This window comes from Pichia kudriavzevii, chromosome 2 (genome assembly GCF_003054445.1).
Source record: "Pichia kudriavzevii chromosome 2, complete sequence".
NCBI classification, from domain to species: Eukaryota; Fungi; Ascomycota; class Pichiomycetes; order Pichiales; family Pichiaceae; genus Pichia; species Pichia kudriavzevii.
In genome coordinates this window covers 1,419,276-1,436,576 of record NC_042507.1, presented here as the reverse complement: position 1 = coordinate 1,436,576, position 17,301 = coordinate 1,419,276, and the positions used below count along the sequence as shown (strand labels likewise).

The window sequence follows — 17,301 nt, the reverse complement described above, 5'->3', positions numbered from 1 at the left end:
GGTTTTAGACATAATAGTTCATATCAGCAACGGTTTACAACATGGATGGCACAGATATACTGATGGGCTCTTCAGGAAATCTTAGGGACCCTCCAAGCACGCGTGTTCTGTCAACACAGCTGCTCATTGCGTGTACGCTTGGTTTCACGGCTGTCGCCGTGTTTAGTATACTGAGGACAAGATTTCCACACATTTTCATCGCAAGACTGCATTATCTAAAGAAAATCAATGATAGCAAGAAGTCATCCAGCGATTCAGGTAACGTTTCAGCTACTCGTTCATCAGTATTTACAAGGTCTTTTCTTAATATATCCGAGAAGTCGCTCTTTAATACGTTTAGAACCTTACACAGAATAACAGATGAGGAAATAATAGATTTTGCTGGTTTAGATGCATATGTGTTTCTTGATTTTTTCAAAATGGCAATTCAAATAGTATCAGTTTGTTGGATATCTGCTTTTATTATCATCTCACCAATTCGATATCACTTCACGGGAAAGTTCGATGAAGGTGATGAGAACCTTTTCACATACTCGGATATTTACCGTAATGGTGTTACTAGAAAGAATAATAGCGATGGCGAAGATACCTTGAAGCCTCATTATTACATCTATTTACTTACTTATGTGATATTCACCTATTTCTTTACTTTAGTTACATGCCATTTCCTTGTTAAGCACTCAGTGAAAATTATCAAAATAAGACAAACAATATTAGGGAAACAGAATTCGATTACGGATAGAACTATCAGGTTATCCGGAATTCCTCCCGAGCTTCGTACAGAGAAAGCTTTACGGGAGACAATTGAAAATTTGAATATTGGGAAAGTTGAAAAAATTGTAATATGTAAAGAGTGGAAAAAACTTGACAATTTATTCAAGATAAGATCAAAGATAGTGAAGAAACTGGAATTTTATTGGGCTAATTACATGGAAATTGGAAACTCGGTGAATGTATCAGATCCTTATAGTGACATCATTGGATTATCTGGGCAAGATAGTCGTACTGACACGACCGAGAATAATCTTGATAATAGGGATAATAACGACAATAATAACCAGTGCACTGTCCAGAGTGTGCCTCCTTCCGTCTATTTTGATGATCTTGAAGGTGGCTCCCCAATGAATTCCCAGGTCACTTTGGAAAGTAGAAACAGCCTTATTTCAACGATTTCTGTAAGGGCAAGACCCACTATAAGACAAGGCTTCTGGGGGTTGTTTGGAAAAAAAAAAGATGCTTTAGACTATTATACAAATCAACTGGATGTTATAAATGAAGAGATAAGAAAAGCCAGAAATGAACATTATCCTGCAACACCGACCGCTTTTCTAACAATGGATTCCGTAGCGACTGCCCAAACTTTGGCACAAGCAGTGCTTGATCCAAGGATTGGTTATTTAATAGCTAGTCCAGCACCAGCTCCTGCAGACATAATGTGGGAAAATGCAACGTTACCGAGTCACTCAAGAAAACTGAAAATATACTACATTACAATAATCACAGGAATATTAGGTGTGGCTTTTATATTTCCTGTTGGTTATCTTGCCACGCTTTTGAATTATAAATCCATAAAGAAGTTTTGGCCTACTCTAGCAAATTTTCTATTGCATCACGAATGGGCATTGAAGTTTGTCACTGAATTGTTACCAGTTTACTTATATACCCTCTTGAATGCAATAATACCTTTCTTATACGTCTGGTTATCTTCAAAGCAAGGGTTCATATCTCACGGAGAGGAGGAGTTATCTGTTGTTTCAAAAAACTTCTTTTATGTTTTTGTCAATCTTTTCCTTGTTTTCACAATGGCAGGAACCGCTTCCAACTATTGGGGGTATTTGTCCGACTCTAAGCAAATAGCATTGCAATTAGCCCAGTCTCTACATGATTTAGCTTCCTTCTATGTTGATACGATAGTACTTCAAGGTATCGGTTTGATGCCATTCAAACTTTTACCAATGGGTAGAATATTTCAGTTTTTGTTTTTTTGGGTGTCTCATTCAACGAGGGGGAAAGCAGAATTTATGTTCGGTCTTGGTGTGCCGACAGCTAGGGAAATAACGACATTGTATCAACCTCCGACATTTAATTTTGGCTTACAATTACCGCATCCATTATTGGTGTTGGTTATTACGCTAATCTATTCAGTTATTTCAACTAAGATATTGAGTGCAGGTTTGGTTTATTTCATTATCGGTTACTATGTCTTCAAATTTTTGTTAATTTATACATACATCCATCCACAACACTCAACGGGAAAGGTGATGCCAATTATCTTTCGCAGAGTTATCCTGGGGTTATTGTTATTTCAGCTAACTGTTGCTGGTTCTTTAGTGTTGGAGAAGTCATGGATTTTAGCTGCTTGTCTCACCCCACTACCTTTGTTTACTTTGATGGTTCTCTGGTATTTTCAAGAAAAATTAAAACCGTTGAGTGTTTTCATTGCCTTAAGGGCAATTAAAATCAATGAAAGTAAACCTAGCTATTCCGATGATATTCCATTAACCACATCTTCCAATCCAAACCTATCGGGTACCATTCTCTCATCAAACCAAAGAAGGAAAAAAACTCATAATAATAGAACATCCACTGACTTTGAACCAACTGGACTTAGCGATACTGGTGATCTTGATACTTCCAAAATTTGGAGTGATGCGATTTTTGATGATTCCACTGATTCACAGCAAAATGCAGCATTCCATTCTTGCGATCCAAACACTGATTCCAGTTCAAGAATTATTAATAACCTAAAAACAGGTGCCACAATTGATGAGAGAAGAGAATTGTTCCAAGATTATGATTATCCGTATCTTGTTGACCATTTGGAAGGTCCTTGGATAGGTATAAAAAAGTCGGACACAAACACAAACGATTCTTACAGTGATAATTGGATCCTAGTATGGACTAGTGATGGGATTATCCGCAAAAAAATAAAAGAAGAAACTAGTCGAACTATTGTATAATATTATTAGAACTCACCTAATGTGTATTCCATCAATTCTTTAAGCATTTTAACTCCAACACTGAACATCTTCAAGTAGTCTTTTCCTATATCAGAAATACCTACTCCACAACATAAAGAGGCAATAATTGCAATGATTGAATTAGAGATAACAATTGTTGAAAGTTCACTAAGTATCACAATGGCAGCTATTCTATAATAATCACTCGAGGACTGGAATTGTGTATTAGGAACGCCTTTTATCATTGCCCACCTACGATTGTATTTTTGACGTGTGTTTTTTGTATCAATAAAGACAATATGAACGGCTTCAATCAGCAAATAAATGTGAACTATTCTCACAAAAAATCGAGTGGCATGCAGTATAGGCGAATCATAGGGCCAAATCAACATAACAATTGGAAACAACTTAATTATGTTTGATATCAACGTGGTGATTGCCATAATTTTGAAAAGCCTTTTGAAGGTGATTTTTGGGGAATAAATTATTGGATCAAGCACCTTTTCCTCATTATAGGTATTGATTTGGGTGTTTGGGATCTGTAATTTCAGTGAGTTATCCTCGATTTGCGCCAGAGAAATAGTAGATTGTGCAGATATAAAGTCTGTATTTTGCGATTTGCTAACAAATGATGATAAAACTGTACCTTCTGAGAATGGTAACCACTTAAGACCGAAATATGCTAGACTGAGGCATAGAGTGATATTTTGCAGAAGGGTCGATGTTAGAAAGAAAATGTATTGATTAGGTCCCCTCAAAACCATTGAAACAATCAATGAGGTTTGGTCCGGATTATCAACAAAACTTTTCTCTTGATATGCCCATGTTACATAAACTTCAAACAGTATCATGAGAATAGTAAGTCTAAAAATCAGAGGTAGCAAAGAGAATGATCTTTCATTACACGAACGTCCATCAAGTGCATTGGTTGATGGTACTGTTTCTTGTTTGTCCGGCTTACGTTTTTGAATCATTTCACGGCAGGGGTCAGATCCCGAAGCCATAAAAACATTGTATATTGTGTGCCTATAAGCATTTGGTTTTATGAGAATTAAGTCCAAAAACAACAAAACATTATCATATTCAATGTACTTATCAGCAATGTTGTTGCAATGATGGCAAACAGATAATCGAATATGCGAGCTCCCATATTTTTCGTATAACGAGGGAAGGTAACTTCCACAATGTATACAAACAAATTGTTGAGTCTCCATTTCTTGCTACCTTGTAGAAATGTGATTCTCAGAAGCTTTCCTGTTGGAGTTGTAAATCAGATTTTTCTTGAAGGTAACTTGATGCGGTAATGCTGAAAATTTGTTTCGTGCTGGCTTATGATTCAAGTTCATAAACATGTGAGTGGTTTCTTTTTTTTTTTTTACATTACAAAACAAGTGCAGGGGAAACTTCCAAAGGATCGTTAGACAAGGACGCCATCATGTCGAACAGGCAGCAGGTTTGCAAATTTTTTAAGCAGGGACGCTGTCAATATGGCAATAGTTGCAGATTTTACCACCCCCAACAATCGAATAATAATTACAATAATTATGGTAGTGTTGCGAGTGGGAACAACGCATTCGGAAATCAAACACGTGGTGGATTAGGCGCATTTGGAAACTTTGCTTCAAATAACAATACCGGGTTTAGTAGTAGTGGTGGAAATACGGGTAATGCAGCACAGGAAACACCACAACAGTTTTGTGATCCAAAATCTCTCACCAAACGTCAAAATGAAATGCGAAACGATATGCTTGAATTGGATGAAATGCTGAATATTAGTAATTGTATATTTACATCTTATTCTTTGAAGCCTCCTGCAATTGCAAATGCTATTTCGAATCGTGATTTTTCCTTTGAAGAAGCTAGGGTTCAGTACTATCAGGCACAGGCCACAAATACTATTCCACAATATCAACAACAGATAGCTAATAGACACAATGATATGAAGAATGCAGTAAACTTCATAAAACAGAATTCAGATAAGGCTGTGAGGTACTTGCAGTTATCACTTTCCAACCAAAGCATACCTCCTAAACCACTGATTCCAGTCCCTGACTTCAATGTACCTGTTTCGGCAACAGGATCTGGTAGCATTTTTAGCACATCGACGTCGAGTAATGTGTCTAATCCTTTTGGTGGCCAGTCTAATCCTTTTGGAAGTTCTGCAAATTTGAGTAGTGGAGGTACATTTGGGTCATCTGGGTTCGGGTCATCAACGACAGGAGCATTTGGAAATCAAACATCTACGACAGGAGCATTCGGAAATCAAACATCTGTAGCCTCTCCATTTGGGGGGAGTGCTACTGGTAAAACTGGTTTAGGAGGCGGTGGATTTGGAAGCAGTGGATTTGGAAGCAGTGGATTTGGAAGCAGTGGATTTGGAAGCAGTGGATTTGGTACGAAAACATCAGGTGCATTCGGTTCGGTTACTTTATCAAACCTGGCAGCATCAGCACAATCTCCATTTGGCTCATCACCAGCTTCTACTACATCAGGACCGTTTGGTGGAACATCATCAGCTACAGCAAGTACTTTTGGTGTTACCAACTCCGCTAATGCTACTTCATCTTTTGACACGGGAGGTTTTGGGAATGCAGGGTTTGGAAAAAATTTAGGAAATGCGTTCAAAGAACATTCTGAAAATGCAAACACTTTTAACAGGAGTAGCAGCACAAACGCACAATCTAATCCATTTGGTGGAGTGTCAACAGGCAACGCTTTTGGAAATAAAGTATTTGGTGGTGTTTTTGGAGCACAGGATAATTCACCTTTTGGAGGGAACAGTCAGGGAAACGCTACCGAATTTAGGCAGTCTGAAATCGAAGAACCAAAAACTAGGATACAAGATCTTGGGGATAAAATTCTGGAGCTCTTTAATGCCGACACTTTTGAACTTGGGAAAGTTCCTGATATCCCACCACCATTGGAATTATGTTAAATATGGAATCTATAGATAAATTGTATAGTAGTATTTAGATTAAGTTTGTGACTGAACGTGCCTAATTGAATCCCTATATGCCCGTATAAGGAGCGGCATTTGGTCTTCAGTGATTGAGTATGCATCTTTGTATATTTTAAGGGTTTCTTGTAACACTTCCTGTTTCGTCTTTCTACCATCACAAATAGCTGATAGATCAGATTCCATATCTTTACGTAAGAACGGCTTCGTCAGTGAAATGTCCTGAAGATCAATCTTTGAGAAACCATCAACCAATGCATATCCTAAAGGAGTAGGAAATAAACACTCCTTTGCACCTCTACCATGTCCATCTTTCTCCTTAATAACATATTGGCGTTGGATGATCTTTTCAATATGTTCCGCAATAGTTGCATCTGTACCTATTCCATTTTTATCCATGAGTGCAATCAGTTCAGTTTCAGTGAGAGGTTGAGGTTTTGATGTTTTTCCTGAGGTAATCTTTGCGTCTGCTATAGGGACCTGCTCGCCAACAGCTAACACAGGTAAGCTTTTCGAAGACGATGTCCAATTTGCATATTTGAAAATATCATAAAAATTTCTTTCAAGAACAACTGTTCCAGTCGTACTAAAGTATTCCGTACTCCATCTGACAGTAATTGTCGTTGACGCACCCTTGGCATCTAATGAACAGCATGCTAAGAATCGCCTCACAATATATTCATAAACCTGTTTCTCTCTACCGGTCAAGCTTCCGGCGTACGAAACAGGATGAATGGGAGGATGTGCCTCATCATTGTTCTTTCCTCTTCGAGGTATCCTGAATTTAGAGGGATCATCGATTAACATTTTAGCATAACCACCCCATTCTGATGACTGTGTCTGTTTTCCAATGTATTCTTTAAAATCCATCTTGCTTGGAAAGCTATCTGTCTCAGTACGTGGATAAGAAATAAACCCCTTTGTATATAGTCCTTCAGCAACATTTAAAGTGTCTTTTGCACTTAGTTTGAAGTACTTCGAGCAATCTTTTTGCAACTCAACTGTTGTTAATGGTAGAGGTGCATACCTAGTAGTTGGCTTGTTATCAACTTTGGTAACAACTACATTATCTCCTTGATTTTCGATACAATTTTGATAAATAGATATTGTCAATAAACGATCAAATAAACGATTTCTTGACCAAGAAAATGGATACTTTTTGCGATCTTTCCTAATACTTATGTTTATCCCCCAATACTCTTCACTTTTAAAATATTTCATCCTTTTGGCTCGATCAACAACAAATCCCAATGTGGGGAACTGACAACTTCCATAACTTACAAGTGACTTATCGTCATTCTGTAAATATGATTTCAGTGATGTAGTTAACAGTCGGGTAAAACAAAACCCTGATCTCAAATCAATTTCGATACGCGTGCTAACCGCTTGTATTGCATTTTTATCTAACCTTATAGGATTACATGCGGCTGCATATATATGATTTCTCTCAAGATGTGAAAACTTGGCTCTATAAGTAGTATCTAGGTTAAATCTGCCGTTTCCTGCCTGAGCTTGGACCATGATTTCATATCCAATATATTCTCCTTCCCTATCATAATCTGTCCAAATCATCAATATATCTGCCTCTTTAGCTAAATCTTTGATATTGCTTGCAATTTTCTCTGAATCTTTAGATGAAAATCGGTCAATCAATGGACAACTTAGTAAATCTACGTTTCGCACATCGTTCCACCCGTATCCCTTGGGCAAGTCTTTTTCTAATATATGGCCAGCCACCGCTGTCATGGTAATGTCACAGTCCCCCCATTGTGGAAGTTTACATCTGAAAGTATAATTTTTAACATATTTATTTCGTGTATCTTTTGTCTGGAAGTGTTTATTTGATAAAAGTTCTGCAACTCCTTTGGAAATTTTGTTCTTCTCAGCAACACAAAGAACCTTCACTGCCATCTACCGATTAAAACTGAAGTAGTGGTCCACCCCGAAAGAAATAACATGGAACTTGTATCCGATCACAATATTTTTGAATTTGAAAGATAATCCAAGATCAAACATGAATCGCGTCGTCCAAATGAGGTAATTTAATTCCACCAATTCAAGTATAGATCATCTCGAAATTTTTCACTATACCGTTATTTATGATACTCTTCTTAGGCATTATCGCCACTAAATCCGGAACCCCCCCCCCCAATGAAGGTTCTAGAAACAATAGGGATATTTAAAAGATACCAATCAACATGTGCGCTGAAGTTCCCGTTGAACGAAGAATACTTTAGCAAAGCCAAGATAAAGCACCTTCATTTCAAAGGCTTAACACCGTACAGTAAAGCATCAGAAATCCAGGCCAAAATTGTCCAGAGACATACCGAATACAAGATCCGTCACAAGAATCCCCGGGTGATTGCCCCAATATACCCTACAATTATGACTTTTGAATTCGAATCGGTGTATACGGGTGGGAAAAGGGAGCGGAATGCCAAATTGGCAACCCCTGTGCCTTCTAATTTAGGTGTACCCTATGTACAAACAGACAGAGGCGGACAAGTTACGTACCATGGGCCTGGGCAACTGGTTGCATATTTTTTGTGGGACACCAAATTGTGGAAAGGTCTCACTGCAAGATGCTTTGTAAACTTTGTTGAGCAGTGCAGTGTTGCTACCGTTAAAAAGACAGGTGTAGATGGAGTTTGCACCACGGAAAACACAGGCGTGTGGGTAAAGCGTCTAGGCGATGAACAGGAGAGGAAAATCGGTAGCATTGGTATGAACATGAGGCGTGGCGTCAGTAGCCACGGATTAAGCATTAACCTGAGACCAAATTTAATGTATTTGAACAATCCACACTTTGTAATGTGTGGTTTGGATGGGTATAAGCAGACTAGCGTTGTGAATGAGATTGGTGATGTGGATATTGACGTTTCCGATTTAGGCGATTTACTGATTCAGAGCGTTACTGAGCGTATGGATGTTTATATGGGTGCTGTTCCCGTTGAAAAGCACATTTTCCCATCCATAGATGACTTTGACCTTGATTATGTAACCTATAACCAGAATAACTAGCGTTGCATGAAGTCGGCTATTGTGTCGGGTATTGGTCTCCTATGATATCCGAAATAAGCGAATCGCACATTTTGCGAGGTTTCTCAAGTGTTCCGATAAAATAACCAATAGATCAGATGAAGTTTCTGTTAAAGCTCTTTTCGGTACCTATCATTACGTATTATTCGTGCTAATTAGTCAACTATACAAAATCATTATTACATTAGGTCATGTCTACCGACATACCAGTACAAAGCAATCGCAACTAGCCCTACGAAACCAGCGCTGCATCCATAGGTATACAATCCTTTCTTTTCAGATTCCATCTGCTTCCATTTTTCTAGCATTTCTATGTTTTCAAGCCTCTCCTTTTCGGCTTGCTTCTCCAGAACAGCAACACGTTTCTCCAGTTCACCATTTGCAGCCTTCACAGACTCCAGCTCCTTCTCTAGCTGCTTTGCTCGTTCCTGTGCAGTTGCTAGTGCTCTTTCGAGTTCCTCCTTATTCGCAAGTGATTTCTTATATTCTTCCTCCTTACCTTGAGCCGTGCTCAAATGTCTACGTGCATGGTGTAATTCAGCATTAATTTTCTTTAGCTGATCCTCTAATCGCATTCGATCTTTCTCTGATACCACAGTCTGAGATCCTCTGACATTAGATCTGAGAAGCTTGTCATAGATTTTGAAAATGTGATTGTTTTCATAACCTGCGATTGTATTGTTGTAGTTTTTAAGAAAAGAGTTCATCTCTCTCAACCGTTGTTGTTGGATATATTCATTGTTCACAGCAACAACCAGCCTTCTGACCATTTCTGTTGTCGAGCCATTTCTTAACTCAACACCGGGAATGTATTTTATGTTTTTCTCTAAATGGGTATCTTTATTATTATTACCCTTGCTGCTATTATGTATACTTTGGTTGTTGCCATTATTGTAGTTGCTAATAGTCCCACCAACATCATTATCTTCACTAATTAATTCCAGCAAGCCACCTTCCTTATTGTCAATGACAACGTCATCCACAATTTCACCAAAGACTAGTGCATCAAATGTGGAATTGAACAGCTCCAACTTCCTTGAAATCATTACATCTTTATTATTGATTTCTTCTACCAAGTCTGAGAATTGTTTCAGTGTTACAAAATCAAACTCCTTGATAATGCACGTAATTTTTTTGTGAGCCATTTGGCTCTCTAAAGTTGTACCTAAATCGATTTGATCGCCAATGTGCAATTGATATTCTTTATAAGGTTCCAGTTTTGTGTCATTAATAAACGTACCATTTGACGACTTTAAATCACGAATCATCAACGAATCATCTCTAACAAAGAGTTCTGCATGGTTCCTACTAAGCACTCGACTGTCAAAAAATCCGTCTGTAATTTTGTTACTTGTCTTTGGTGTGTTTTGACGCCCTATTTTCAACGTATCTGGATACACCGGAATATTCAAGACCTTCAGATACTCATTTGGTTGCTCTGGTGATACCAATTTAGCTACGTGAATGTATTTTTTCAATTTGGGACTCTCTTTAGATGATGTTTTCTCCATTACAAGAGGGGAGTTTCTTTTCTCGATAGAGGGGCCTCCTGAAGCTTTAATAGCTACGGGGTGGAAATTCTGTGATGTCTTTGAAGACGACCGTTTGCGAGGCGACGGGAGAGACATCGCTAAGCCTGCAAATAACGACTGGCAATTTATTTATGCAAATCTGTAAGAGATACTCCTTCTAACTTGGTATTATAAACGGCTACTGCTCTTTGTGATCTTGTCAGGTATCGCATTATTGTCACGTCTGTGGCGAGAACTTTCAAAAGATCCATGAGCGAGGTGGAAATTCCAGTCAAGTGAAGAGGTGTAAATATGGACAGTCCTGTCTCAATTCCAGCTTGTTTGAAAAGTCCCCCCCTCCCTTCACATTGCCAAAGGAAACATCCCGCCATGTCATACAGAGGACCTAATCAAATCAGAAACCCATTTGATCCTGCAGGTGCCCAATATCAGGAGCAACCACAAGGATTCACCAATCACCACGTCCCTCACTCTGTAGCGAGACGTGCCTCCATCATTGATACTATTGACAGGATGATCCCATCGGATCACCCGGCAGTGAGGAAGTTTGAAGCATTCACAGAGAAAATTGATGCTGCAATGGATCAATACTTGGCGTTTGCGAAGCCATATGTCCCTGCAATAGGTCGTTCCTTCATTGTTGCTACTTTTATTGAAGATTCTTTCAGAATTACCACCCAATGGAAGGAACAGGTCTATTATCTTGCTACTTTCCGTCATCTATATGAGTTTATTGTCAAGATGTTTCTTCTGATAAACATTATCGGCATGCTTACCGGTGTCGTGATGGTCATATTAAGGAAACAGCCAGTTGCCTCTTCTTTGATTCTAGTCTCAATTGTTCTGCTACAAGGCTTGGTGTATGGGTTATTTTTCGATCCTCCATTTTTCCTTAGAAATATATCTGTCATTGGTGGCTTGCTTTTGGCTCTGTCTGACTCCCTGGTCATTGATAAGCGTGCTCTATCCATGCCAGGACTACCAATGCTTGAAACTAAAGATTATAACAAGAAGTACTTTTTATTAGCGGGTAGAATCATGCTTATTGTGTTATTCGTCACTTTTACATTATCGATTAGATGGTCTTTCATTAACCTCCTCTTGATTTTAGTTGGTACTCTTGCTTGTATTTCTGTTGCTATTGGATACAAAACAAGATTTTCCGCTTCCTTTTTGACAGTTTTATTAATGCTTCATAACTGTATGACTAACCATTACTGGACCTACGCTTACCAGGACACCAGAAGAGATTACTTGAGATATGAGTTCTTCCAAACTTTGAGTATTATTGGTGGTTTGCTATTGATTGTTAATACCGGTGCAGGTGAGCTATCCATTGATGAAAAGAAGAAGAAATTCTAAAAAATATAGTGATAAATTGTGATTTCTATTTGGCCATAAATTGAAATGAATAAATAAAAAAGGGATATATATCTATATACATCTATATATATATACTATGTCATTGTCTTATATACAACACCTCCTAACATAGCAAGCAAGCATATATTTACACTATTTACAAGACACCACATGCATTCTCTACACTATGTATTAACCTTCTAAAATTTGTTTCACACGGTCACCAGTAGTCCTCTCCATACCCTTGAATTGCATATCATAGATACCACGTCCTTTAGTTAAGGATCTCAACTTGTTTAGATATCCAATCATTTCTCGGAGTGGGGCTTCGCTTGAAATAACCAACTTGTTCACACCGTTGTTTTTCTGTAAGTATTGCATCGTAGGGTCGTACGGAACAAATGTCCTCTCCATATTATCTGCCCATTCTCGAGCAGACACACCTGCATCACTTTCGTCTTCGATACTTAAAATATTGGCATTCCTTGCACTCATTAGATCTTGCGAAACAGTACCTACATCAGACTCAAGAACGTAAGTCTTAACATTCATTATAGGTTCCAATAAGGTGAAGTCATTATCATCGAGCGAATTCAGACCCTTATTAATTGTCTCACGAGTTATTTTGATCAAGCCTGATACGTTTTGCATATCCTTCAAATCAGGAACACACCATTGGTTCACATAAATCACAAGGTTCTGTAGCGGCAACCTGGCCAATCTACCTCCCATCTGTAAAGAGCCTGTAGCCCCCGATAAAATAGCATTTATGATTTTCTCGTAACTAATATTCAGAGTCCAGATAGGTTTTGCTAATTCTTTTTCAATATCTCTTGGAACTGCTGCTTTATCAAAAACAATGGCAGTGTTGATATCTAGCATATAAACATCTTCACTATTAAAAGTTTTGGTCTCATGTAAGCATTGTATAAATTCATGAAATGGGGTTTCGAATTGATGAATTGATAAAGAAATTCCATACTGATGTTCATTCTCATTATCTCCATCTTCATAAATCTCAACAAAGTCAACGTCTTTGGTGATCGTCTCTTTATATGTAACATTCACATCGCCGATATCAGCATTGACTTTCATATCATCAACTAGTCTATCCTTGGTAATTTCTAGATGTAATTCACCCATACCCGATAGAATGGACTGGCCAGACTCATCATCAAATGTCAGTTTCAATGATGGATCCTCCTTCAATAACACGCCCAAAGCGGAATCCAATTTCCGCTTATCTGAAACAGTAGTTGGCTCAATAGAAACACTAAAAACAGGAGGTGGGATATCAATAGGGAGTAATTTCAGTGATGTCTCATTCTTGTTTATTCCATTAACTGATTTAGTGACAGCATGTCCAATTAGCGTATCACCTGTAGCTATTTCGTCTGTGCCTGTGATAACACCTATATTACCAGCTGTCAAAAACTTGACATCCAGTGGATTTTCGCCATTCATAACTAAAAGTTTACCTATTTTAACCTTTTCACCAGTTCTGGAATTAACTATAGTGGAGTTCGGCTGTAGTTTGCCAGAATATACACGAACAAACGTCATCAATCCACGGTTAGGATGGTTAATTACTTTGAATGCAAGTGCCGCAGTTAGATTTTTGTTATTATTTACAATGCATCCAACTTTGGAATCAATTTTTGTAGGAACACTGTTGTTCTTAACTCCAATAACCTGTGGTGGCGTCACATCTGTTGGGGAAGGTAAATAATCAACAATAGCATCTAATAATGGTTGTACTCCGATGTTCTTGAAAGAGGAGCCACATAAAACAGGTGTTATAAGATTCTTAATTGTCAGATCTCTAATAGTGGCATTTAATAAGTTCTTATCGACAGTTGTGTAATCATCAGATTCAAAAAAATGTTCAACAATCTGATCATTATATTCTCCTAAATAATCAACCATTGCTTGTTTTGCATTGATAAAGTCAGTATAGACAGCAGATTCTTTACTAATATCACTAACTGAAACTTCTCTACCATCGACGTCGGAACTGGTATTCCATTCGATCAATTTATTATTCACTACGTCAACAACACCTTTAAACACATCCTTCTGGTCTTTACCCTTTACAAAGTAGGGGAAATTTACTAAGATTGCTCTGGTGCCTAACCTTCCAACAATTTCCTTCACCGTACGCCCATAACCGGCACCGTCTCTATCCATTTTGTTTATGTATACCATAGTTGGAATATTTAGATCTTTTGCTTGTTTCCAGACTTTCTCCGTCTGCGCTTCAACACCTGCAACTGCATCTAAAATAGTGACTGCACCGTCTAGCACTCTTAACGATCTAATCACCTCAAATGTGAAATCGGCATGACCTGGCGTGTCTATAACATTGATTTTCTTCCCTTTCCATGGTAATGTCACAGCAGCACTTTGAATTGTGATACCCCTATCTTTCTCTTGAGTTAAATAGTCCGTAATCGTATCACCGTTATCAACGTTACCTATACGATTGGTTAGACCAGAGTAGTATAGCAGACGTTCTGTTGTAGTGGTCTTACCTGCGTCAATGTGTGCAATGATACCTATATTTCTAATTTCATTAATGGAGGTTTTTAGTAAAAAATCAGATTCATAGTTCAGTGCACGTGTAGTAGTATGTAAAGCACGCTTAATAGCACTGGACATAAAGCATGTCATTTTGATATCAAAACCTGACTGATAGACACTCTAAGGAATGTGATACCAGAACTAAATGAAAGCCCAAACTGTTGTTTGAAGATTTGGTGATCTTTGAAAAAAAAGGCTACTCACGCATGGAATTGTTGAAAAATTTATACTGTCATCAAAAGTACAACTGGAGAGACCACCAGCTGAGAGCACTCTCGCACACATACAGTCACCATGGCCGAATTTGATATTAAACAAACATACTTGAAGTTCCTTGAAGATGATCCAGAGATTACCATGCCTGTTGCGGCAATAGAGTCCCTCCTTACATTATTAAAAGTTAAACAACCGTCGACTTCGTCCGAGTTGATGAGGCTTCTCTCAGATGCCACGCGTGAATTGAAGGCGGGTGTCAACAACAGTGTGTCCTTGAGTGCTGGTTGTGATTTATTTACACGATTTGTATTGAGAAACACACATTTATACAGTGACTGGGAAAGTTGTAGGAAGCATCTAGTCGAAAATGGACAATTATTTTTACAAAGAGCCAAGGAAAGTAGAGATATGATTGCTAAAATAGGTCTCAATCTAATAAAGGATGATGATACAGTTTTAGTTCATTCATATTCTAGAGTCGTCCTTTCTTTGTTGGCATACTGCAAATCTAAATTTGTTAGATTCCGGGTGTTTGTTACCGAAGCCAGACCTGGAGGGTCAGAAGATTATGTAGGCGGGAAAGTAATGGCTGATTCTCTAAAAGAACTTGGTATTCCTGTATGCTACATTCATGATTCACAAGTTGGATTTGTTATAAATAAGGTCGATAAAGTGTTCATGGGTGCAGAGGGTGTTTCAGAGAGTGGGGGTATTATAAATCATGTTGGTTCTTATCAAATTGGTGTGTTGGCCAAAAATGCGAATAAGCCACTATATGTTGTTAGTGAGTCTCATAAGTTCGTTAGAATGTTTCCCTTATCAGCAGATGATGTTCCTAACAACAAACTTGAGTTCACTACTGATACAAGTATTGGGTTGTTGAATAATGCAAACACTGATTTCACGCCCCATGAGTACATAACTGCCTTGGTATCAGATTTAGGTGTTTTAACGCCCTCTGCTGTGTCTGAAGAATTAATCAAAATGTGGTATGATTAGTAAACCTATTTTACCATGGCAAAATATATTACCTTTAAACATTCTTTATATAGAAGTGTATTTGTTTAGCATAATAATACAACATTGAAATATGAATTGGTTTACTTAGTATACACATGTTTTTTTATTGTTTAATCGAAAGTAACTTTTTTACCAGTTGATTTGACAATGGCAGCACTTTTTCTTGGAGCGTTAGCAAGTGCCACGGAAGAGGTAACTCTTTCTGTTTTCTCTGAATGGTGTCTCTTAAAGGACCTCTCGCCCTTATTTTGCTTTGGTTGAAAACCTTGTGGCTTTTGATATTCAGAAGATTCCTGTATAGGAGTTTCACTGTGCGAAGGTTCGACTTGTTCATGTGATCTCTTTGGAACAACTTTTCTTTGTGATCTATCTTCACCATATTCTAATCTAATCGGTCTGCCAATCAATTTCTTACATGCACGGTCCTTCAATGCATTAGTAGGACCTTCAATGTCCTTAAAGTCTAAAAAGGCAAAACCTTTACACTTGCCACTATCTTCAAACGTAGCCATTCTGATCTTAGTAATTTCGCCGCAATGTTTGAAATGGTCTCTTAACATGTCTTGGGTAGTATCAAATGAGAGGTTACCTACAAATAAAATCTTGGAAGGCGGATTCTTGGATACAGCACTGGTTATAGACTCCTTTGCTGGTCTACCTTCGTAAGATTTGGCATCTTTGATCAAAACCTTACGGCCATTCAATTCTGACTCGGACAACCCGATTGCTGCCTGCAATTGTTCCTGGGTTGCAAAATCAACATAAGCAAATCCCCTATTTTTGGTACCTCTTGTAGGTAAATTGACTCTAGTGATGTCGCCTTTGGGGATATCAGCCTTGGCAGAAATAAAGTTGGTCAAATCATCTCTTGATGTTTCAAAAGATAAATTTCCAATCCAAATACTGAATTCAGCACGTTTTGGGCCAATGCTGATAGAAACAGGTTTCTTTTCGGTACTGTCTTCAGGTTCTCCACCTTCGTCCGTTTCAGCTTTCACTGCAGTTTTCTCAGGCTCTGTTCTGTTACCAGAAGCCGCAGCTTTTGCTAACTTCTTAGCCTTTTTTTTTTGAATTTCTTCAAGGGTGGTTTTCCCCTTTTTAATTCTTCTTAGTTCTTTTTTGGAAAGTGGTGCATCCGCCTCTAATGAGATGGACAGTTCTTCTTTATCTGACATGGCTTATCTTTATCGCTGTCCTGCTTTGTCGAAGAAAAGTAATCTAAAGAAAGGAGTTAAAATTTTTATGGGTTAAAATATTCTGATAATTTTTCAATACCCAAAAAGGAAGTGAGGTGTCAAAATTACAATGTGCACCGAGTGGAATCAATGTAAGACGCACGTATGTTGGTGAAGCATGATAATTTAGGAGCTTCGAGATAAAAATATCGTCTACTGGTAAACTTTGGATGGATGGCAAAGTGGGCTCTAAAAATTGAAAAAGCTTTCAACATTCTATGTGAGCTCGATTGTTGAAGTGACAGAATGAAAATTCCAACTAAACACAGGATCAACTTCAGGAGTAGTTACAGTATTTCAAAGATGTGGATTAAGTTAACAACAGAATCAGTCGGCTCTAATGAATAATGATGTTTGAAATCAGCCTCCTGTTGAGCAAAAAAAGATACCTTTTCTCTATT

General features: G+C 38.1%; 10 protein-coding genes across 10 annotated transcripts; 5 read left to right on the top strand and 5 right to left on the bottom strand.

Moving 5' to 3' along the window:
• Positions 1-41: 41 nt before the first annotated feature.
• C5L36_0B06850 (uncharacterized protein) lies at positions 42-2,960 on the top strand (the record flags this gene model as incomplete). The annotated part of the gene is made up of 1 exon (XM_029465058.1): positions 42-2,960. The coding sequence occupies one exon, from the start codon at positions 42-44 to the stop codon at positions 2,958-2,960; it is 2,919 nt and encodes a 972-aa protein (XP_029320917.1).
• Positions 2,961-2,965: 5 nt separating this feature from the next.
• On the bottom strand, positions 2,966-4,174 carry C5L36_0B06840 (uncharacterized protein; the record flags this gene model as incomplete). The annotated part of the gene is made up of 1 exon (XM_029465057.1): positions 2,966-4,174. One exon carries the CDS (start codon positions 4,172-4,174, stop codon positions 2,966-2,968), a length of 1,209 nt encoding a protein of 402 aa, XP_029320916.1.
• Positions 4,175-4,395: 221 nt separating this feature from the next.
• Positions 4,396-5,895, top strand: C5L36_0B06830 (uncharacterized protein; the record flags this gene model as incomplete). Its single annotated transcript, XM_029465056.1, has 1 exon — positions 4,396-5,895. One exon carries the CDS (start codon positions 4,396-4,398, stop codon positions 5,893-5,895), a length of 1,500 nt encoding a protein of 499 aa, XP_029320915.1.
• Positions 5,896-5,934: 39 nt separating this feature from the next.
• C5L36_0B06820 (uncharacterized protein) lies at positions 5,935-7,827 on the bottom strand (the record flags this gene model as incomplete). Its single annotated transcript, XM_029465055.1, has 1 exon — positions 5,935-7,827. One exon carries the CDS (start codon positions 7,825-7,827, stop codon positions 5,935-5,937), a length of 1,893 nt encoding a protein of 630 aa, XP_029320914.1.
• Positions 7,828-8,067: 240 nt separating this feature from the next.
• On the top strand, positions 8,068-8,937 carry C5L36_0B06810 (uncharacterized protein; the record flags this gene model as incomplete). Its single annotated transcript, XM_029465054.1, has 1 exon — positions 8,068-8,937. One exon carries the CDS (start codon positions 8,068-8,070, stop codon positions 8,935-8,937), a length of 870 nt encoding a protein of 289 aa, XP_029320913.1.
• A 197-nt stretch (positions 8,938-9,134) lies between these two features.
• Positions 9,135-10,583, bottom strand: C5L36_0B06800 (uncharacterized protein; the record flags this gene model as incomplete). The annotated part of the gene is made up of 1 exon (XM_029465053.1): positions 9,135-10,583. The coding sequence occupies one exon, from the start codon at positions 10,581-10,583 to the stop codon at positions 9,135-9,137; it is 1,449 nt and encodes a 482-aa protein (XP_029320912.1).
• Positions 10,584-10,778: 195 nt separating this feature from the next.
• C5L36_0B06790 (uncharacterized protein) lies at positions 10,779-11,849 on the top strand (the record flags this gene model as incomplete). Its single annotated transcript, XM_029465052.1, has 1 exon — positions 10,779-11,849. The coding sequence occupies one exon, from the start codon at positions 10,779-10,781 to the stop codon at positions 11,847-11,849; it is 1,071 nt and encodes a 356-aa protein (XP_029320911.1).
• A 192-nt stretch (positions 11,850-12,041) lies between these two features.
• Positions 12,042-14,519, bottom strand: C5L36_0B06780 (uncharacterized protein; the record flags this gene model as incomplete). Its single annotated transcript, XM_029465051.1, has 1 exon — positions 12,042-14,519. One exon carries the CDS (start codon positions 14,517-14,519, stop codon positions 12,042-12,044), a length of 2,478 nt encoding a protein of 825 aa, XP_029320910.1.
• A 204-nt stretch (positions 14,520-14,723) lies between these two features.
• C5L36_0B06770 (uncharacterized protein) lies at positions 14,724-15,644 on the top strand (the record flags this gene model as incomplete). The annotated part of the gene is made up of 1 exon (XM_029465050.1): positions 14,724-15,644. One exon carries the CDS (start codon positions 14,724-14,726, stop codon positions 15,642-15,644), a length of 921 nt encoding a protein of 306 aa, XP_029320909.1.
• Positions 15,645-15,775: 131 nt separating this feature from the next.
• C5L36_0B06760 (uncharacterized protein) lies at positions 15,776-16,840 on the bottom strand (the record flags this gene model as incomplete). The annotated part of the gene is made up of 1 exon (XM_029465049.1): positions 15,776-16,840. One exon carries the CDS (start codon positions 16,838-16,840, stop codon positions 15,776-15,778), a length of 1,065 nt encoding a protein of 354 aa, XP_029320908.1.
• Positions 16,841-17,301: the final 461 nt, after the last annotated feature.